We start from the raw sequence: 23204 nt of genomic DNA on the forward strand, positions 1-23204 counted from the left end.
CGCTTCTGGGTGAGGCCACATCCCAGCCACATGGCACCCTCGTCCACATGGATGCACGTAAGCCACGCTGCTCTCCTGCCCACAAGATCTGGGGCTTTGCTCCTTCTCAGAAAAGCCAGGACGTCCAAAATAGTCTGGGAGCTGTGGGGCCAGGTCCACAGAGAGGAGGGGAAAGCACCCCACTGACCAGGGGGCTCTCTTCTCAGTTAGACTAACGGGGTCACTCAGATGGGTGGTGACAATGCATGTGAAAACCATCCAAATTCCAAGGAGCCGGGATGGGTGACCATCAGTGATGCATTAATCCCGCTGGGCTGGCCTCTCCCGGTCCCTCGGGGTCAGAAGGTTCTCCTGAAACATTCTGCACTTGGCAGCCATGAGGAACGGGGACCCTAACTCACTCCGGGGGAACCAACAGACCCACCGCTGCTTCTCTTGTGCTCTGGGGGATCTTTCCGGGGTGTATCAGTCAGTTAGGGCTGCGTAACAAAGCACGTCGGTTGCCCGGCTTGCACAGCAGACATTCGTTTCTCCCGGAATGGAGGCCGGAAGTCCCGGATCAACGTCTAGCCGGGCTGGGTCTCAGGTGCAGCCTCTCTCATCGGCAGAAGACGACTGCTCTGGCCTCACACGGCCTTTCCTCTGAGCACACGCAGACAGACTGTCTGTTCCGCCTCCAAAAAGGCCACCCACCCCATCGGATTAGGGCCCCACCTTTATGACTTCACGCAACCCTAATACTCTCCTAAAGACGCTTTTTCCAAATGCAGGCTCACGGGGGCTCAGGACATCAACAAATGAATCTGAGGCCACAATGCAGTCCAGAGCCCAGGAACTGGCCCTTCTCCTGGACTGATTCACATACATGTGCCTGGGCATGGGTGGGGCAGACGGGCAGGTCTGAGCCCTGGGAAGAGCTGCAGCCACGCGGGGTGCCCGGCCACCATCAGATGAAGCCGCGGACACCTCCTGGTGACTGTGGCAAGCAGTCCCCCGTGCCCGCCGAGCCGAGGGGGAGATAACACGGGGTGACTGAGGTAAAGGCTTCGGAGCCAGCCCAAGGTGGGCGTTGGGTAGGTCCTAGAACCCTCTTCCCTCCTTGCCGCTCGCTTTTCTGACACAAGCAGCTGCCTCCTGGGAACACGGACACACCAACAGAGCTGGACACACAAGACACACAGCGGGGAGCACGGGCGTGAGACGGGGGCTTGGGGAAGCCATGCGGCAGCAGACACAGGGCAGCAAGACAGGACGCACTGCGGGTGGCCCGGGGCACAGCCCGCAGCCTCGCGCGCCTTACCTCGGAAGTACGGGATGTAATGATGTCTGAACACGGAAGAAGGGCTTGGGTGTTGGGACAGGGACAGGCAGCTACTGGTACCGACGCTCGCAGTACCAGCTGCGGGCGACAGAGAGCAAGTCAGAGTCAGCCCACCCGGCCACACGGCCGCAGAAGAGCCCCAGGCCCCGCTCTGCCGTCTCGACCCAAGAACACACACCTTTCTGAGGCACCTCGAGGGGCTGAGCCGCCAAGCACACTCGGGGCACCTCTGCTCCGGGCTTGGAGGGAGGAAGGCCTGCCCGCTGGGGTCAAGGTGCCCAGGCCCGCTGCAGGCCTGCTGGGTGGGAGCAGCTGGCCCCCTGGGTCTTGCCCACTGCCCCACAAAGGGGCTTTCTTGGGATCCGGGACCCAGGCGGAGGGCAGTTAGCCAGACTGGGGAGGGGTCGGTCACCGGACAGGCACCAGGCCTCACCCAGGAGAAAGTCAGGCCTTGATCTTGGGGTGGCCATCTGGCCAGGCACCAGCTGGCCAGCCCAGCTGACTCAAATACAGCGGTCAGGGGTCAGCAGAGGGGTCCTCAGAGAGGCTGATGGCCCTTCTCCCTGACCTACCCACCTGCCTGGTCAGTCACCCCCTCATTCCCTCACTTGCTAATTCACTCTCTCACCCACCCACCCACTGACTCACTTACTCATCTATTCATTCATTCCCCCACTCATTCGCTCATTCCCCACTCATTCATTCATTCACTGCTCATTCATTCATTCCCCCACTCATTCATTCATTCCCCCACTCATTCACTCATTCACCCACTCATTCATTCATTCACTACTCATTCATTCATTCCCCCACTCATTCGCTCATTCCCCCACTCATTCATTCATTCACTACTCATTCATTCATTCCCCCACTCATTCATTCATTCCCCCACTCATTCGCTCATTCACCCACTCATTCATTCATTCACTACTCATTCATTCATTCCCCCACTCATTCATTCATTCCCCCACTCATTCATTCATTCCCCCACTCATTCATTCATTCACTACTCATTCATTCATTCCCCCACTCATTCGCTCATTCCCCCACTCATTCATTCATTCACTACTCATTCATTCATTCCCCCACTCATTCATTCATTCCCCCACTCATTCGCTGTCACTCACTCATCATTCATTCACTCACTCTTTCATTCACCCACCGACTCATTCATTCCCTGAGTCAGTCATCACTCATGCATTTACTCACTCGCTCACTCACTCATTCATTCATTCACCCACTCTTTCACTCATTCACCTACTCATCCATTCACTGAGTCAGTCACGCATCTCTCACCACTCACTCACTCATTCACTCACTCACCCACTTTCCAAACTTCTATCGAGCAGGACGTACCAGGCACATGGCAGGGAGGTAATGAAAATAACTTTGCCAATGAATGGAGCTTTGATTTTTCCACAAGCTCTGCAAAACTCAAAAGCTGAGTTCATGAAGGTGAGAATGGAGCCATGCAACAGCTGGCCGAGGAGAAGATGCTTGGAAAAATCCCTCAGAAAAGCAGCCTCTGTGTGGAGTCCCTGTGACTCGGACACACTGAGGCAGCTCAGAGTTTTAAAAGGGAAGGGAAAGCAATACACAGCTGGGCGCCAGGCAGGGGATGAGGCTGGGGCAGGGGAGAGAGGACCCTCCTCAGGCTTGTCCCCACGGCTGTCTTTGGGGCCACTGACCCAGAAAGAGGTGAAGCGTCCATGCGTATGCTGATGCCAGTTTTTGCCCGCTGATTTCGCCTTCACAGTGCAAACCTTCCAAGAATTCCGGGAGCTCGGAACTCAGTGACTCCTGCACTTTGCGTGGTTTTCATTCCTGACACTAACACGTGAGCTGGGTTCTACGTGCCCAGCACTGCCTCGCGTGTTTCCCAGGATCGCTCCTCTAATCAACAGGGTAACCTGCCGCCTCTGCACTTCACCTCCCCACCCAGACCGCAGAGGGCCTTTTGTTTCTGTCACTAAAAGCACAGCCCTCCATCTCCCAGCCCGTCCTTTTTCCAGCTGTGCAAAGTATGAGACAGACCTCTCAGGAAAAGCAACAAGAAACACAGGTTCAGGGGGGTGAAAGGAGCTGTGGGGGCGAGGCCAAGTACCTGGACGGCTATAGTGCTGGGGTGATCGCGAGGTTGGGGTGTAGCGGCCGAGGCTGACCGAGCCGGTGGAGCTGGGGCTGGAGGTCCGGCACTGCTTGTAGGAGCGGTCGTCCTGCTCCCCCTGGGAGGAAGACAGCCTGGTGAACGCTGAGCCGGGAGCACCACCCGCCTTATCCCACCCTTCCGCCCTCCACGCCCCTTCCACACGCCTGACCCAGGAGGCTGACTCAACGTGGCCTCAGGATGGAGTCCTCGAACCTGCACCCGCCAGGACACTTCTGAAGAGCCGGGCGGGGCGCTGGCCTTGGTGCTGACGCTCCCTTCGGCCTGAGCATCCTTTAGCAGCTATCAGCTGCTAGAGGGTGGGATTGTACGCATCCCTTCACAGCACCTCCTTGAGGCTGGGCTCCAAGGGTGGGTAAAGGCACCTGGCTCCCCTCACTTCCTTCACTCCCCATCTTGCCCAATCCTTGGCCCCCAAGAGTCCTTGGGAGACACTTTGAGACCCACGGAGATTCTGTATTCTACCAGCCTCAACAGGGGCTCTCCAGGTGTGGGAGGTGAGAAGCCCCTGAGCCGGGGCCCAGAAGCTCAGTTGAGTCAGACGCACGGTCACCAACAACACAGACTCCACTCAAGCAGGACGGGCACTCTCTAGAGTGGTCAGAGCAGGAGGCGTGAGATGGCATGGCACCGTGGGTGGGGGGTGGAGACCGCTGGACCACCGCAACTCGGCACCCTGGCCAGAGTCATGATGTGGCCTGGCATCCTGCCGTGGGTGGGCCCCACTCCTTTGCCCACCAGGCCGGCATGGGGATGAGGACTGGGAGGGTCTGGGTCTGGCACTCACGGCTCCCACGCCCTTCCCAGCTTACCTCCCGCCTCCCAGGGCTCCTCTTCAGCTAAGCCCGCATGAGCCACTGTCCCTAAACCTTGCCTGCGTGCCCACCTGCATGCTCCGCTCAGGCCGCCCTCATGCTGGGAGTGCACTTGTCAGGGCCTCCCCCCTCCCCGCGCTTAACACTGACCTCCTGGCCCGCCACCACCCCACTCCCCACCGCCAGCGACGGGCACTTAGTCTCCTCTGGGGCTGCCACATTCCAGCTGTCTCGTCTCCATCCCTGGGCATTCTCTGCACAGCCCCACTGAGCAGCTTATATTTTACAGGTGTCTTGTCGCCTCACCTGCCCTGTCCCTGGGGCTCGCGACCACACGTGCACGGGCCACTCGGTGCTAGCTGCCCACCCACAGGCATCTGTCGTCACCTTCCTGTGCCCAGGATCTGATACCTCTGGAGTCTAACTGGCAGCCATCTATGTCATGGGTTAATTTTGAGAAACAGACATGAAGGGCGGGCCGCTAATTATAAATGCTATTTGATACAGAAACGCTTTCAGCACGTCCACCCTCAAGGCTCCAAGGATGCTCCCACAACCCCGCTCAGGCGGATGAGGTGGCCCCTGCTACCCCAGCCCCTGGACCTGCCCTCTAAAGGAAGCCGTGGACCAGACCGCAGGACGCCTGTGTCCCAGGTGCCCACATCGCCAGACTGGCAGACGCACAGGGAAGCATGCGGATGAGACACCATTATAAAAATAACCAGCGCTGAGGAGGGCACCCCAGCCTCAGAGGGCCACGGCCTGATGCCAGGGCCAGAGGCCACGGCGAAGGGCCTGGGGGGCCCTCCTGGGGGAGCCTCGGGCGGTCATCTTTATAATCTAGGCAGCGGAGCGATGAGCAGATGGGCGGGCTGGGGGGCGGTTACCTCAGGCGGCGTTGGCGAGAGCAGCTGAGGGGACTGTGGATACAACACAGGGGACCCCGTTAGGCCCGGCACCAGGGGTTCAGGAGGGGAGGGGCCCACACCCGGCCCAGGCACATCCACCCCAGGGACCCTCCTCCTGACGGGAAGGGACTCCTCCCTGCTAGATCCCACACAGGTTCCAAAGCCTTCTCTTTGGAGACCTACCATCAGTGGACGCCGAGAAAGAGGCCCCCAGGACGGAGCTCTGTGCGGATGAGCGTGGACCTGTCTCCTGGCTGGCCTGCCCTGCCCTGCCACCCTCCCGTGAAGACACATTTCCAGTAGGAGGACTGTTGGCTCAGGGCATCGGGTCACCACCCCGTGAGCCCACAGGTCTTCTCCAGGAGAGATAAGGAGCCGGGAGAAAGGAGGGTGATTCGGAGCCTCGGGGTCTGGGGAGAGGACCAGAGTGAGCGGCTGGGGGCCATCGGGGCCCCGGGGAGCGGTTGCCAGTCAGGCACCTCCTGTTAGAACAAGCGCACCTTCCACCATGTGTATAGGGGTCTGTATATGGGCCATCCACCACCTGTATACAGGCTCAGGGAGGCAGCAAGTAGCAGAAGGGGCTCTGGAAACTGAGCTTCCAGGCCAGAAAGCTCACCTGTCTCCCCCACACCTGGACAGCTAGGAAGATGCTGTGGAGAGTTTCCTAGGAGGAGGCCTGAGTAACTGGGGGCTCTTTCTTGTACCATCCCCGCCCTTAGAATGGGAAGGGGGAACTTGTACCCCAATCTGCCCATTTCACAGATGGGGAGACTGAGGCTCAGAGAGGCTGGCAGAGCTCTGTGCTTCTGGCCCACTGCTCTTTCCCCTGCGAGCTTTCCACCCTGGGGTGAGCGGCTGTAAGGCTGCAGGTCTAGAGAAGCAGGCGAAGCTGTCCAGCCCTAGGCCATGTCTGCCCAGCTCAGTGCCCCAAACCCCGTTCTGGGGCTTCCCGGGCCCCCCTTCATCATCTACTCACATAAAGGGCCCCCTCAGAGCCCACCTCCGAGCAGGCCCCCCGGTTGGTGCGTGGTGGGGCCTGCAGAGATGAGAGGTCCCCGGAGACGGAGGTGGGTCGGGACCGCAGCACCTCGCTCTGGGCAATGGTAGTAGCCGGCACGGAGGCCGCAGTGACCAGAATCGGCCACCCGGGCCCACGCCCTAGCTCTGCCCCGAGCCCCACGGTCCTGGGGCCAGCACATCCCCCCTCGGTCTCCTCTTTGCAGAGCGCTGCGCCATGAGCGGTGGGCAGCGCCAAGCCCGGGGTCAGGGCAGAGTGAAAGCGGGTCTGAGCGTGGGTGGCAACTGTGGCCGCAGCAACCATGGCGGGGGTGGCGCTGGGCAGCTGCTGTGGCATACGGTGAGTGCACCCCGGGAGGACCCCACCCCGCCTTCACATCCCACAGCAGCGCCTGCCAAGCTGGGTTCACCTGCATGACCCCCATCGAGCCTGGAGACCCCAGAGCCTCGGCCACACCTCGGGGAACTCGGTTACGGCCGGGGCTGAGCTCTGCCCCCCGAGGGGCCGCCCTGGCCAGGCCACCGCATGTAACTGGCCCATGGACACGGCCGGCAACTGACAAAATGCTCCTCCCCTCCAGCCCAGCCCCCAGGGTCACACCCAAGTCTCAAAAAGCCAAACCCAGCAACAAGTTCCAGGTTAAATGAGAGGTGCAGCCGGGAGGCCTAGACGAGGGCACCGCCCGAGGGACAGAAAGGAGGAGTCAACTGCGGTCCCACCAGGGGTCAGACCAGCTCGAGGTGCTCACGGGGCAGAGAAGCGTGTGAGCAGGGAGCGGGGCCAAGAGCGGGCTGGATAAGGGAACACGGTCCATTCCCCGGGCGTGAGCATCAGCCCAACTGAAGACAAGGATGAGATGCTGGCTTTGCCCCTGGCACTTTCCTGATCATCCTCGAGCTTCCCGCTCCCTGGCCCCCACTCCAAAAGGGCCTCCCTGTCCAGAATCACGGGGCGGTTTGGGGCAAGAGCACTCTGGGGACTCTGTAAAGAGGAGGCGCGGGCTGTCTGAGGGGGTAAAGGAGGTTGAGGCCGCCAAGGCGACCCACTGCGGGGGCCCCGTACCTCGCTGTAGCTCTGCCGGTCCCCCACCGAGTGGCTGACATAGGGCGAGTAGGAGATCATGTCGGGGCGGTCGATGTTGTAGATGGCCTTGCTCTTAGGGAGGGCGGCCAGGTCTCTGTAGTCCAGGATCTCATCACCCAGCTTGGCCTGAGAGAGGGCAGGAGGGGCCACGAGGGCTGGTCAGACCCACACCTGGGGCCGTGTCGCCCAGCAGGTGTGGGAAGAGGCAAGTCTGAGTGAAGCGGTCGGAGGGGCAAAGGCAAGGGGGCGGGGAAGCCTCCTGGCCCTACAGACAGTGAGAACTCAGCCTGCGGTCTAAACACACACTCACACAGTTATGCTCGCATACACACAGACACACACGTGCACAAACAAATACACGTGAGAGCACAGCAAACATATATACACACACATACACGCACGCATGCAAATACACGCTTGGATGCAGACACACAAACACGGACACGCACGGACACACACACTGTGCGTGCCGGCACAGAAAACTCATCGCTCGGTCGTGTGCGGCTCTCTGCTGCACAGTCCACGGAACTCTCCAGGTCAGAACACTGGAGTGGGTTGCCGTTCCCTTCTCCAGGGGATCTTCCTGGCCCAGGGATTGAACCAGGGTCTCCCGCATTGCAGGAGGACTCTCTACCAGCTGAGCCATCAGGGAACGTGCACACATGTGTACGAACGCACACATGGACGCATACTCACAAACGCTTGCCCATAATAGACCTGCATGCATGCGAACACAGATACATATGTGCTCACATAAAACACACACGTACATAAAGGACACACACACGTGCATTTAAATGCCTGCTCAATGTATGCACAGATGCAAACGCCCAGCTCACGCATGCAGGCCTGCACATGTAATACACGTGTGCACACAGAGAATGTGCCCGCCCACAGCTATGGAGGGGGACGCTGACACACCCACAACTCCACCCACTCACACTCACCAGCACAACCTGCAGGCACCCACACACTCGCACACACTAACCACACACACCCAAACCAGTACTCATGAACACACCTGCATACCCAGCCACTCGTACACACGCTCAGGGCTTTGGAGCACTCCCTACACACAGCCAACGGCCTGACGTGACAGGTGACAGCCCGAGGGCGTGTGACCTCACGGAGGTCACCACGGAGGTCACCACAGAGGTTCTCACTCGTGGCGACGCACCTGGAACCATCGCATCTGCTCGGCTGAGGTCCACAGGCGGGCTCACTGTCATGACTGGGCTCGGTCTGCCCCACTGCCCACCAGCCCCTCCTCCTGGCTCTGGGGGCTGCCTGGGGGCGTGCAACCAGACAGGCCTGGGAGCTGAGCTCCACGAGACTTGGCTCTCACAAGGGCTGAGGTTCACACCCAAACACCGGACTCAGCCCCGGTGTTCCCGTGGCACACCCCCCCGGCAAGTGCGCATGGAACGTTTACAGCTTGCGATCTGCACAGAAGAAGGGATGTGCGGCCCCAGTGCGCTCCCAGCACCGCCCAGTCCCTGGTGGAGTGGACACCCAGTCTCCTATCCCTCCTGGAGCAGACACGCCAGTCACCTCCTTTCCCCCATGTCCCCTCTGAGGGTTAATCTCAGCCTGGCCTTGCCAGTCATGGGCAGAGCTGGCCAGTCGGGCTGCCCCCATTAGCTCAGCTTGACCCCACAAACCTCTTGAGAACCCTCATCTCGACCTCAGCCTCCCTCAGGGATCCCCGGTCCAGTCAACGCAGCCCCTGCCCGCCTCTCTGCCCCCCTCCCAGCCCCAGGCAGCTTTGGTCAAGGTCCTCACGGCCCGAGTCCAGATCTAACCTCTGCCTCTGGGTGTGGGGGTGGCCGCGGGGAGAGGCGTCCTGCCAGCAATTCTTCCAACAAACCCCAGCAGCAGCATGAGCTCTGTGCTCCACCCCAGACAGCAGTGGGCCAAGCCCACGAAGGGGGGCACGCACAGGACCTCCACTCCACAGGGGAAGAAGCGGAGCCCAGAGAGGTCAGGTGACGTGCGCAGTCCCACAGCCAGGGAGCACAGCAGGCGGTGTGCTCGCACGGCAGCTCTCCTCTCTGCCCGGGCCACGTCCCTCGGGCTCCAGGGCCCCCTTCGCCCTCCAGCTCACATCCTCCGGCAGCCCTCCCGGGACAGGTGACATGGCCCTCACTGCCGTCTCCGATGTCTGGAGGCAGATGTCCCCAGTCTGTCTGCTGTACAATCTCTCCCCTTCGTGCCCTCGTGAGCCGGGCTCAGCCCCGACGCCCCAGCTTTCCCACTTCCTCCCAGGTCTGGCAGCTCTAGCCCACCTCCTCCAGGAAGCCTTCCCTGACCACCCAACTCCTAGGCTCCCGGGAGGCATTGGGTACCACATGCCGTTTGTGACACAGGTTGAAAGAGTGAACACCCGATGTCTCAGACTCTGGTGATTCCCTTTGGAACCCTGGGCAGCGCTCGGAAGACCTGAGTTCAAACCCTGAGTGTGCCATTTGTCATGACGATGACCCCTGATCAGCGTTTCTGAGCTGCTCCTCTCTGTACTGGGGAAATTGGAACTGAGGCCCCTGGAGGTCCAGCCTTGTGTATCCGCTCATCGGAGCCCCTCACTTCCTGGCCCAGGAAACCAGCCACACCCAGCTCCTTACTGCTTCCTCACGTCCAGAGCCTGAGGGCTCCACCACGTAGATCCCTCCCTCCAACACACCCTCCCCAGACCTCTTTGCCCGGCTCATGGTCTGGTCCTTCCAGAGTCAGCAGAGGCCTCTCCTCCAGGAAGTCTTTCCTCTCTCTCTCCCGTCTGGGTTGGATGTTTTCCTCTTTTGAGGAAAGGTGCTGATCTTCGCTGGTGCATCAGTGTCCCCTCCCCGCAAGGCTAGCGGCTTGTGGACCCAGGACTCTGCTTCACCATGGAGCCCCTCCCCCTAATTCCATGATTGACATGACACGGTGGTCAGGGCAAGCATGCCGCACTGAACTAAAATCAATCGAGCACTCGCCAAAGCCAGGTGCACTCTCTGGGCCTTTGTCTCCCCCTGAAAATGGGAATGCCACCTGGGCCTCGCCATCTGTGGATTTCTGAACATCCACACGGCTTGACCTAAAGGGCAACGTTGCCATGGGGCTGGGGGAGGCTGTGGCCACCCACTCTGCCCCCTCTGCCCTGCTGTGATCACAGTGCTCAGCTGCCCGCTGGGTTGTTCAGCCCCAAACGCATGGTCAGTGAGGCCCACCTGGCCCTGGGTCAGCCCCTGACTGCAGGAATCAGAGAGAGCGCTTGACAATGCCATCAACATGAGCCAGGCTCAAAAAGAGGCCCCCAACCCTCAACGCCCAGCCAGGTGGCTAAGTGCTCCCGGCTCCTGACAGCCACACCAGCCAGCGGGGCTCACACATCCATTTCCGAGCATCCAGGTCCTGGGGTGGTTGCCGTGACAACGGGCTATGCCCTCCCATTGGCGGAAGGCCACTGGGCTGTGTGCGTCTGCGAGTGTTTTTCCCCCGCTTTCTCCTCCCTACACTGTATCCAGCACACGTGTGTGCTAAGTCACTCAGCCGTGTCCAACTCTCTGCGACCCTGTGGACTGTAGCCCACCAGGCTCCTCTGTCCATGGGATTCTCTGGGCGAGAATGCTGGAGTGGGTGGTCACGCCCTCCTCCAGGGGATCTTCCTGATCCAGGGATCGAACCCACATCTCTTATGTCTCCCGAACTGGCAGATGGATTCTTTACCACTGACGCCACCTGGGAAGCCCCTAGGATGTGGCCATATACGACGTTACAGCTGTAATATAATCCTGCCGATAATACAGTCTGATGATGCACTTGTACACTACGCCACTCACTGCTTTACTGGCTGGGGAAGAAAGGGTGCAAAACAATATAGCCCCTGTGACTTCGTTTTGTAAAAAAGAAAGAAAGAAAATACACGCACACGGAGAGAAAGAGACCAAAAGCGTGTACTTCAACATATAAACATGGGCTACTCTGGCTGGGAGGACTATAAATGGTATTCATGTTTGTCTCTATACCAATCACTGTTCTTCCCTAATAAATGTGGGTTACCTTTGTAATAAAGAAAAAAGCAGTGAAAAGATTACTTTTTTAAAAACCCACCATTTATTGAGCTTCCCTGGTGGCTCAGATGGTAAAGAATCTGCCTGCAATGCAGGTGACTCGGGTTCAATCCCTGCGTCGGGAAGATCCCCTGGAGGAGGAAATGGCAACGCACTCCAGTATTCTTGCCTGGAGAATCCCATGGACAAAGGAGCCTGGCGGGCTACAGTCCATGGGGTTGCAAAGAGTCGGACACGATTGAATTACACACACACACTGTGCCCATGTTTTATCCTGTAAACATACTAGCATGAATGAGGCATGACCTCTGCCTGCCAGGCACTCACAGCCCATGGGGAAGAGGTTAGCCACAGCGCACGATGAATTCCGCCCCATTCCTGCACACGCAGACCTCAAGGGGGAAGCGATCTCTTCCTGAATGGGGGAAGGAGGAGGGTGGGGAGGCTGCATTTAATGACAGCAGGTGCTGCAGGATGGGGTGGCCGGCGCCCTTTAAAGCTCACTGGGCTGGGGCGTGGATCGAGGCCCCTGCCCTGAGGTCCTGAGTGTGCCCAGCACCGAGCAGAGTCAGGACCACAGGAGGGTGGGAGCAGACACCAGCGGGAGCGGGAAGACGAGCAGGAGCGAGCCCGAGGAGGCGTGCTTGACTGGACTCCCGTCTCCTTGGTGAAGGAACTGCAGGGGCGCACCGCTGACCGGAGCCGACACCAGCCCTGACCTGGGAGGGAAGGCGGCGGGGCAGGGGTCGGGGATCCAGGCCGGGCACCGGCCACAGTGCTGGGAGTCCATGTGTTGGAAATGCCCGGGTGTCCTTGGATGGCGGCTCCCTGACTCAGAGGCTGGGACAGACTGGCTTCTGCCCCTCTCTGAGCTACATCTGAAAAGTGGGATGCCGAGAGCTGGAGGCGGCAGCAGGCGTGGGCCTTGTTACCTGGTACTCAAGGCACCTCAGCTGTGTCAGCTGAGAGCAGGTGTTTCAGACTCAGGAGTCTGGGTTCAATGAGCCCTCTGGAGGCCTTCTGTTTTAAACCCTGGTGCATGGGTATTAGCCGAGCAAGAAGCCTGTCTCAGCTGGGATGGTGTGACCAGGTAGAATCCACTTCGGCTGAAGGCACGCCCAGATGGTGGGGACCTTCTCGGCCCACCATCACCCTCGGCAAACTCCTGTTGCCCAAGGGTAGGGACGTCAGGGGACCTGGCCTAGGGGGCATGGCCGTGGCTGTGCTGAAAACAGCCTGGTGAAGAAGGCTTTCAGCCCTGAGCAACGGGCTTTCCTGAGCAGAACCCAAGCTTTGGGGTGAGAAGACCTAGTCTCAAAGCTAGCTCTACTGCTTACTACTGCGAGATCTTTAAAGTAACAGGGACTGCGGAGACCAACGTCCTTGCTGACGCCACTGTTTTACGTCAGCACTGTACTCAAGTCCCTTCAGTTCAGTTCAGTCACTCAGTCGTGTCCGACTCTTTGCGACCCCGTGAATCGCAGCACGCCAGGCCTCCCTGTCCATCACCAACTCCCGGAGTTCACTCAGACTCATGTCCGTCAAGTCGGTGATGCCATCCAGCCATTCTATCCTCTGTCGTCCCCTTCTCCTCCTGCCCCCAATCCCTCCCAGCATGAGGGTCTTTTCCAACAAGTCAACTCTTTGCATGAAGTGGCCAAAGTACTGGAATTTCAGCTTCAACGTCAGTCCTTCCAGTGAACACCCAGGACTGATCTCCTTTAGAATGGACTGGTTGGAAAGCCCCTTACAAACAGCAACTTGTTCAAAACATAATCATGGTTAACCAGTCCATCCTAAAATATTCATCCTAATGAATATTCATTAGAAAGACTGATGCTGAAGCTCCAATACTTTGGCCACCTCATGCAAAGAGCTGACTCATTGGAAAAGACCCTGATGCTGGGGAAGATGGAAGGCAGGGGGAGGAGGGGGTGACAGGATGAGCTGGTTGGATGGCATCACCAACTCGATGACGTGAGTTTGAGCAAATCCCGGGAGATGGTGAGGGAGAGGGAAGCCTGGTGGGCTACAGTCCACGAGGTCACAAAGAATCAGACTGAACGACAGCAACGAGCAGTTACTGACAGTAGCTGCCATCTGTGAACAGGGCCACACTCAGTGTGCCATGAACGCGATCTCGTTCAAATGGTAACAGTCGCTACCACTGGTCCTGATGATGACGGCATTTGGGGTGGATCGCGTCCTCCTCCTTTTTTCATGGAATCGCTAACCCCCAGCACTACAGAATATGTATTTGGTGATAGTGACCTTTAAAGGGGTGGTTAAAGTGAACCGAGGTCAGCAGGGTGGGGGCCCCTGAGCCAGCACCCTGGGGGTCCTCCTGTGACGAGCAGGTCAGGACAGACGTGCACAGAGGGACAACCACGTGAGGACATGCAGAGAAGACGGCCATCCACACGCCCAGGAGACGGGCCTTGCAGGGAACCGACCCTGTGACTCGGACTCCCAGGCTGCGGGACGGTGAGAAGGTACGTCTCTGTGGTTGAGCCCCCCTGGTTTGGGCACTCGGTACGGCAGCCCCACAGACAAGCACCGATGTCACAACAGTAACTCCAGTGAGCGCTTCCTGGGGCCCCGCTCTGGGCTCAGGGCTATGCCCAGGGCCTCCCACTCAGGCCCTCCGTGGCCCTGGGAAGCAGGTGCTGTGGGCCCCCAGGTATGGGTGAGCTCCCAGAGGCTCAGAGAGGCTAACGCCTTGCCCGAGGGCACACAGCTGGCCTGGTGACATCAGGCCGTCTTTCTGAACCTCTGAGTCTGCAGCTGCCCAGGGTCATCCGGCTACTCACTCTACAGACTACAACCTGGGCTCTTATCATTAGAGCAGGAACGGCCCTGTGTCCAACCAGAGTGAGAGTGCCGGGGGCTGAAAAGAAGTGTCGAGAGGAGGGAATCCGATCTCCATCGTGTTAGAGAAAGACCAGGCTCTGGCCGTGAGTGGGGGGAATGGGAGAGGAGACTCGTCCTGGCCGACCAGCCTGCAGGGGTGAAGCCGGGCTGACCAGCCTGCAGTCCAGGGCTCACCCCGCTTTCCCATTCCCTCCCCACAGCACAGGCTCTTTAGACTAGCAAACCAGCAAGTAATTATAACAGTCACCTTCCATTTCTAAAGCCACCACCCAGAGGTAATTGCTGTCAATAATTAGTTAAAATGTTCTCAATTGTGTTTAGACTTGTATGTGCACAGACACACAGAGACACACACCCACACACACAATATCCATACCCGTACACACACGGACACACACACGCACGCATGTAGACACACTCACACACATATCCATCCATACATGTGCGCACACACATGCCTACATACACACACACTCAAATACACACAATACACATACGTGCACACAAATACACACACACATAAATGAGAATGGGATCACGGAACGCATGTCATCCTTCACACGCTCCTTCGAGAGACACGTCAGGAACTTTCCACACCCACAGGCACGGGTCTGCACCGTGGCTGGCGAGCGCTGTGTGTTCAGGCGAGTCCTGGCTGCGGGGTGCAGGCAGGTGTCCTCACCGGCACAGCTGTAAACCACGGCCGTGAGCACACCTCTCTGCACGCCGGACGCCACATTCCGGGGCAGCCGCGGTCACACAACACATCCACGCAGGAGGCCCCAAGTCAGCCTCAGAGCCTGTGCCAATCTCTCCCACGGCCCCATGCCCCGTGCCCCCGAGGGCACACTCAGCAAGGACCCCAGGCCCCTGGTCTCCTCCCCCTCCACAGAGAATCCGACTTACATAAATCACGCGGCTCGGAGACCCTGAGGTGCTGGAAGCAGGTACAGAAATGATGCTCTCTGAGGAAGTCCTGGTTTCCTAGGAGACGAGGAGACAGGGAGAAGCTGAAGCAGGCTCTGTTGACGCAGAGAACCTTCCGGAGGCAACTATAGCAAGCCAAGCGCCAGCAGAAACGCTGGAGCTCACGAGACCCTTTCTATGGGCAGGTGGAAAAATAAACACGCAGGCTTGGATGAACGACAAGGAAGCTGTAACCGGGAGACACAGCGGGTGACCCTGGCCGCCAGCAAAGGGGCCGTGTGCTCCCAGGGCAGGATGGACTCGCTCCGCGACCACGAAGCTTTCCCGTCGCTGAAATGATCTTTCTATTTGGAGGGTGAGAGCAAGCGATGATGCGTTTTCAGGGATTCTGCACGCCCCGCCGGCAAAAGCAGGATTGAGGCGCTCGGGGAGCGGATTCTCCGCGTCAATTCCGGGGGGCGCGCTGCAGCACCTCCAGCCCCGCCTCTGTTGGCCGCTGTCTGGCCGTCCCGTCTGGAACCTGCTCCTCGCATGCGTCTGGGGACCATCCCCCAGCCCTCCTCGCTCATCTCTGACCATGACGTCCACACCCCGGAGGTGACAGACCCCACAACCATCCATCTCCTCTGCTCTGCTGGGTCAGGCCCTCCACCACCGTGACGACCCTGTGTTCCTCCAGCTCCAGCCCCCCTCTCTGCACCCAAGTCCATCCCCGCCTGCCGGGCATGACCTGGCAGCTCCTGGACTCTCTCCTGGTCTAGCCCTCTGGCTGGCCAGGACCACCCAGCCTCCTAGCTTTCCAGCCCCGCTACTCGCCTCATCCGAATGAAACCCGTCTCCACGAACGGGCTCCCGCTTCCCGCCCCCCACTCACGGCTCCTCCCGTGTTCTGCTTTTTTATTTGGCCAGGCCACAGGGTTTGCGTGCCTCCTGCAGTGGAAGTGTGGAGTCCTAACCACAGAAGGCCAGGGAGGTCCAACTCCTCTCTCGTTTTCTAAACAGGCCCCCCCTCACCCCTGGAGTCCTGTCCAGCCCCTCACAGTGGTCCACACCTCCCATCGGGAGCCTCGGAGGGGCCGTATCGTGAACTGAACCACTCCCCTCCAAAGCTCATGGGTTGAAGCCCACACCCCAGGACCCCAGAACATGACTGTGTTTGGAGACGTAATTAGGTTTAAATGGAGTCTTCAGGACAGGCCTGGATCTGACTGTCTTCCTCATGAGAAGAGGAGGCTAGGGCACAGACGGGTGATGGGTGAGACACAGGGAGGCGAGGCTGCCCACACGCCCGGAGGTGAGGCCGGCCACACGCCCGGAGGTGAGGCCGGCGGGCCCTGGAGCTGCAGCCTCCAGAGCTGAGAGAGGACAGTTCCGTTCGCTGTTTAAGCGCATCTGGTGTGGCTAACACCTGGAGAAGACTCTAGAGAGTCCCTTGGACTGCAATGACATCCAACCAGTCCATCCTAAAGGAAATCAGTCCTGAATATTCACTGGAAGGACTGATGCTGAAGCTGAAACTCCAATACTTTGGCCACCTGATGTGAAGAGCCAACTCATTGGAAAAGACCCTGATGCTGGGAAAGATTGAGGGCAGGAGGAGAAGGGGACAACAGAGGATGAGATGGTTGGATGGCATCAGTGACTCGATGGACATGAGTTTGAGCAAGCTCTGGGCACTAGGGAAAGACAGGGAAGCCTGGCGTGCGGCAGTCCACGGGGTTGAAAAGAGTTGGACACGACTGAACAAAGACGCCTGCCATGGAGCGCGCCCTCCTCCCCTCCGGGGAGATGACCCCCAGCGCCTCCTACACTCAGCACAACACCAGCGGGGACGGGACGACACCAGGACCAGACGAGAGCCCGATAGGCGGCGACAGGGGCAAACCTGACAGGTGTAGGGGGTGGCACCCGGAAAAGCCTGGTGGGAAACCTGGGTCTGCATCTGGAAAGGAAAGAGAAGGGCAGGGCGTGAAGCTCCGCGGAATCGCCATGCTCGGTCACTCGCCAGCCGGTCCAGCCGCCTCCTTACCCCAGGCATCACCCTGGCATCCTCTGTGAGGCCCCACGGCCCGGCTGCACACACGGGATGGGGCATCAACTCAGGAATCTGCCTGTCCCCTCGGACCATGGGCTCGCAAAGGTCGGCAAGAGGCTGAGGTCCCTCGAGAAGCTCAGCCCAACCCCTGAGGCTCGGCCACCCCCAGGAAGACACACATCACGTGCTGCAGTTTCAAGGGAGACACGCCGTGCGAGGCGGGAAACACAGGGTCTGTGTTTTACTGCTGTCCCAGCGGCCAGGTGGCCCGTTTTGCTAGGCAAAAATGCTGTGCCTGTGAGTTTGGCACATCTGAGAAAAACCTTTGACGCTCAGCTTCCTTCTCTGTGAAGTGGAAAAGCCTGCCTGGAAGGCTCTTTCCGTTGCTGAGGACTCAGACGCGCAGCCTGCTAAGGACTTGGCTCTGGTGAGTCACTCTTGCTTTTATCTCAGTTCAGTTGATTCCAGCTCACGACAGGAAGTTCCTTCTTCACAAAGCCGACCAACACTGGGTGTTTCAGAAGACAGTGCCGAGCTGAGAGCGACAGCAGAGGGCCTCGAGGGGCGCTCCCTGGCATTGTCAGGGCAGCACCGTGGTTACTGCCACCACGACCCCAGTGGAAGGGGGCTTGGGCTGTTTGCACGGCAGCAAGAGGGTCCGGCTTTCTCCTGCACGTTTCAGGGTCCCGAGCAGGCAGCTGAGCAGCTACACGGTGACCCCCGTCTCTGTACCCCGGTTCCCGGCCCAGGAAAAGCGAGGGCGGGGAGAGGAGCAGCGCCCCCACCCCCGCAACGTCCTCCAGGTTAGGGAGCCCAGATGGAAGGGGGCTGAGTCCAGGCGGTTCCCCCAGAATCAGGAGACCTGGGCCGTCTCTCACCTTCTCTCTACCCTGCCTCCAACTAGCCCAAAGGAGCCTCACAACCAAACCCAGCACCCAGCTGCGTTCTCCGGGGTGCTGTTCACACCCACCCAAGGCCAGGCAGTCGTCCAGCCCTGTCCACCCAGCCCAGCCCCAGGGAGCACCGTCTCACAACAGGGTCGAGGGGTGCCTGGCTCTCATTAAGGTCAGACACAAGCTACTTGGACACACAGAGGGAGGTCAGTGCCCGCTCGTCTCCACGTTAAAGCCGAGGGGCTGAGGCTCCGAGCGGGCCGGTGGTTGGCCCAAGGCCACAGAGGCTCCAACAGCGGGTCTGGCTCTCCCACCCCGGCGGCCGCTGCGAATGCCGCTAGAACAGCCTCGCTCGGGGTCAGTCTCTCCGTCCTTGTGTTCGGGCCCCCGGGGCAGCTTCACCAAGCCTGGCTTCTCTCTGTTCAGCAGCCCCACAGTCAGTGCAGGGGCTCTGGCTTCCTCCTCTGGGTGCCCCCCCAGCCCCGCAGTAAGCAGCCAGGACCTCCGTGTGCCCCCAGGGTAGGTGTGCCCACAGACAGCCGCAGCCTGGGGGAGACCAGCCCTCCCATCCAGGCTCCCTCTGGTCCCACCGGAGCAGGAGCCGCCAGGCTGGCCCTGTCCCGACCACCTTCTCCATGCACCAAGGCCTCTCCAGCTACTCAGCAGACATAGGGCCGCCCCTTCCCACGGCTCTGAAACCTCCTTCGATCCCTGCCTGCCTGTTCACAGTTCCTCAGACTCGGACCCCACACCCAGAGCAGGGCTGGCCCCTGTGACCCACCCTTCCGCACACCTGCCAAGCCCTGGCTCCAGGAAGCCAGGCTCTCCCCCAACCCCGCCGGCCAGGCCCATCCAGCCAGCCCTGTCCCTCCCTGCCTGGCAGGCAAGCATCCTGCACCCTGGAGCTGGCCCATGCGTCTCTCCCCAGCCAGACGCTGTAGGGCAGGGACCCTCATTCACCTCTGTGTTCCTGGCGCCCAGCCTGGAACGCACAGCAGGTTCTCGGGGACCATGTGCTGAAAGACGGTACGATCCGACGCCCAACGAGGCACCCGGGATGAGCTGTTAGGACCACAGCCTTCCACGGGACCCCCCCAGGCACCCTCGGCAGACGTGCATCCTTGTCCTGAGGGGCAGCCCTCCCCCCGGGGGGGCACACAGTCAGGGATCTTCCAGGAGTGAGGAAGGGCTGCTCTCCCTCTCCTGGCTCGCTCGCAGGGACCCCGGAGCTGGCCTCGGGGGCTGGACGGCAGTCCTGGAACCCACTGGGCCTGGCATGCCTAGTTAGCTGACTGCTGAGCACCCCTCCAGATGGGCAACTTAGCTCTCATCTGGGTTGCCAGGTTACAGCAGAGCCACCTCTGCCCAGAGGCTGGACTCAGAGAGTGATGCCACCTCTGCAGTATTGCCCGGGCTGACGGCCGCCGAGCCGACTCCGCCAGGCTGACTCAGAGCTGACCAGGTCCAGCAGGTTCATGCTCCTTAGCTGGCTCCCACTCAACACACCCTACAGAAAAACACGGCTCTCTCCTGCCGCGCAGGCCAGGGGCGGTCAGCTGGCTGGGAGAGCTGTCTCCACGGGCCCGAGTGACCGGGAAAGTCATCTATGCCCTCCCTGTCCACCCGCTGCTCTGCCCACCAACTGCCCTGCACACCGACTGCCCCATCCACCCACTGCCCTGTCCACTTGCTGCCTGGCCTGCCCAGCATTTAGTCTCATTTCTCAGGCAAGACGGAAGAGGCTCTGAGGGGCAGGGGTGGGGAGGGTGAATCAAGGGACACGCAGGGCATGACCAGGGCCTGGATCCTGTCACCGGATATGAGGGACAGCTGTCCCCAGGCTGCCGGCCTCTGCCCTCAATGTTCCCGAAGCATCTGTGGAGACGAGCTCCGGAAGCCAACTCTGCGGCCATGACCGGTCCCCGAGACAATGGTCCTTCTTTCTGCCCTGACCTGCTAGCCTCCAGCACCCAGAGGGCCTCCTTCCGGCTGGGCCAGTGGCCCACGGTCATCCAGGGCGGGGGCTCCAGGCTGAGAGCAGACACGCCTGCCACCTCCAGGCCCGCTGGGTTCCCTGCAGGCCCTGACGCCAGCTCAACAGTGAGTGGGTCCAGCATCCAGGGTTGGCGCTGGTCCCCCTGACTTGGTTAGAGGAGGCGCAGGGCACGGAGGACCCTGGGCACTTTGTCCTCCTCCATGGAGCCCTCCCGCCCTGGCCCAAGGCCACCTTCCCCAGGCCCTCACGCCACGCCGGGTATAGTGGGATGGTCCCCATGGCCCTCAGACGCGACCTGCAGATAAGTCCCCTGCTCCTCCGAACAGCAGCAGCTGCGGGCCAGGACTTGTGACAGTCACCTTGGCGCCCCAGACTGAGAACCAGGCTTGGCCCAGCCAGACTCTCGCTGAAGGTGTGCTGAATGAATGACTCATGAAGGGGTGGAGCCATGAAAAGCAGAGGCTTCCAGGCCCACTGAGATCAACAGCTAGAGGAAAAAGGAGTCTTTCCCTCTGCTGACTTCTTTCAGAACGGGCTTGGCGAGCGTCTGTTGAACTGCTGGGTCCCACCCTCCCTGAGGGGCCCACACGAGGAGAAGGGGCCCCTCCACCAGCAGCGACCCATCCCATCTCCTAGGACAACGTTCATGAGGGTGGATCTCCGAACCAGCCCCTACGCCGCAAATTCCCAGCCCTGAGCACCACCGCCTCTGCTGGCTCAGGGGACGGTTTCCGCTCGGGCCCCACCCACTCCCCATGGCTGAGGCATCCCTGGACCCCCTCACTCCCACAGTGGAAGTGTCACTAAAGGACTCAATGAGCAGAGCCAGCATCCCCAGCAAACAGCAGAGTGCCCCCAACAGCAGAGCTCTGCTCCTATCGTTCCGGGCCCGAGTTCCTCGGGGCAGTGGTCTCCTTCTGATGCACGCAGGTGCCGGAGACCCTCGGGGGGGCACTGAGAATCACCCCTCCTAGAGCAGTCTGCCTCCCACGCTCGTCCTGGGGCCCTGCCTCACTCTCCAGCCTCCACTCCACTCAGACCCTCCCCACCCCCACCCAGGGACCGCCCCTCCCAGGGACCGCCCCTCCCCTCGCCGCCCCTCTCCCCACCGCCGCCGCCATTCAGCTTGACCTCCAGACCTGGAGCTGCCACTAGCAAAGCAAGCCCTTCGCTCCCCCCAAAAGGAGGCCTGGGTCCCAGCTCTTGCAGTGACTCCGCACACCCCGCTTGATTTCCCGCAGGCACGTCGGCCACCCTGCAGTCCCCCAGCTGTCGTTTCCAAGTCCGGATGCAGAACCGCCCCTGCTATGGGGCATTTGAGTCACCAGGGTCTTCAAGGGCCCATCTGCCCAGTGGCTCACCCGTAGCCTGTTTGGCGACTTTCAAAGTCTTGGCGAGGCCTGGGCACCCTGCATGGGGGCGGGCGTGGGAGCCCAGGGGTCGCTGGAACGAGGCCAGGAGTTCTGTGGGTCACACACGACTCACCCCCTGGGGTGGGGACGGGTGCACTCGCTCCCGGGGTCTTCAGGGTGTGGATCCCAGCGGAGGTCGTGCAGGGGTGGGGGTGGTCCCTGCCAGAGCAAAGCTGGCTGCCACACCTCCCCTTGAGGGGCCTGGGGGGCTGGCGCCCTGAGCTGCAGTTCACCCAGATTCACTTGCTCCCTTCATCCCGCAAACACTTCTCTGTCATCGGCCAGGGCTTGGGCCGGGGCCAGGCGGTTCAGGATGGAGGCGCCTGGAGCCCGGTGAGGAGGCTCCGAGTGGAGGCGTCTGTGAGGTTTCAGGGGATGACATTCTAGGCAGATCTGAGAGCCCACAGGATGCGTTTGCTGGGAGGCAGGGTGCCAGGCACGAGAGGGCAGCCCTGGTGGGAGGATCGTGTCTCTGCAGGTGCGGGCGGAGCACCCCTGCCCTGCTGACCGCCCCAGCGAAAGGGAGCTTGCCTGTCCTGCCCCGGGGCCTCTGCCTGAGCCCCCAGCCCTGCCTGGGACCCCCCACCCTTCTTCAGGGTTCTGCTCCCACTTGATTCCTCTGGAGGACCCCCTCCATGTCCCCACCGTCACCATCTCCATGAAAGTTGGTCCTTCCCCTGCTCTCCGGCCCTGCCAGCCTGTTGCATCACTTGCTTGTCGGGGCACTGATTTCTGTCTCTCTTGGGGACACCAGCCCAGGAGGGTCCCGGGGCGGGCCGGCCCCCTCCCTCACATGGCACCTCCGGCCGGGCACCCCAGCAGGGCCTCTGCAGGATGAGGAGTCTCCCTTGGCCCAGAGGGGAGGGCTGGCCTGGCCTCGACACAGGTCCTGCCCTGCTTCTGGAAGGTGATCGGTGTCACACCTGGTTGGAGCTCTCTGTTCGGGGGGAGGGTGCTCACCACACCCCTAAGGTCTCAGGGTGGGGCAAGCCATGCCAGAAAGACCAGCCCTGAGATGCTGGCGGTCCTGGGTGATGTCACCAGGAGAGTGAAAGCAACCACACGGGGCAATCAATCAACAGGCCAGTCAACCGACTAACGGAGCCCCGGTAAGATCTCGGGGCTTCCGTGGTTGGTAACGCCTGGTGTGTGCCAGCGCTGGGAGGTGCGGAATCCGGACTCCACCAGGCGAGGACGGTGGCAGCCTGGGTCCAGGCCTCCCCCCGGGACCCTGCCTCACGCTGGGCTGAGTCCACTCCACCCTCTTAACCGGGCTGCGACACTTCTCACTGAGTCCTTCTTACTTGTTTTTGAACCTGAGGGCAGTTGGGGAGACGCTGAGAAGCAGCTGTTGGCGTCAGAGGCATGGACGTTCTTGGGGACTCAGGAGAGGTGCTAACTTTTCAGTGGTCCCTGAACTTTCACAGCCATCGGCGTCCACTGAACAAAGGAGGGCCAGGGCAGGGAGCCCCCGGGCTGGCTGGCCAGCAGCTGGTCTGCTCTTTCTACCTGGACACTTGCGGGCCTCGGGCCACCTGCCCCATGGCCCATTAGGACTAACCACTGAGCCGCCTCAACTGTGTGATGTAGCTCGGAAGCTGGGGAAAGGGCATCGAAGAGACTGACTTCCACCAACCTTGTTTTTGTCTTCAGTTCTGGCTGCTTGTCGACATGCTGGGTGCCAAATGGAAGAGCCTGCGGACAGA

The 23204-nt window shown here is 60.4% G+C and overlaps 1 protein-coding gene across 1 annotated transcript in view; it reads right to left on the reverse strand.

Moving 5' to 3' along the window:
• Nucleotides 1-23204, reverse strand: part of ABLIM2 (actin binding LIM protein family member 2) — a 107785-nt gene that overhangs the window by 53360 nt on the left and 31221 nt on the right. Inside the window, exons 7-11 of the mRNA XM_068975420.1 lie at nucleotides 23135-23193; nucleotides 15142-15219; nucleotides 7295-7441; nucleotides 3426-3546; nucleotides 1301-1399 (exon numbers count right to left, since the gene is read on the reverse strand). Coding sequence (XP_068831521.1) covers nucleotides 1301-1399; nucleotides 3426-3546; nucleotides 7295-7441; nucleotides 15142-15219; nucleotides 23135-23193 — 504 coding nt within the window. The remainder of the gene's footprint in view (nucleotides 1-1300; nucleotides 1400-3425; nucleotides 3547-7294; nucleotides 7442-15141; nucleotides 15220-23134; nucleotides 23194-23204) is intronic.

The sequence above is a fragment of the Capricornis sumatraensis genome, chromosome 7 (assembly GCF_032405125.1).
Source record: "Capricornis sumatraensis isolate serow.1 chromosome 7, serow.2, whole genome shotgun sequence".
Taxonomy (NCBI): Eukaryota; Metazoa; Chordata; class Mammalia; order Artiodactyla; family Bovidae; genus Capricornis; species Capricornis sumatraensis.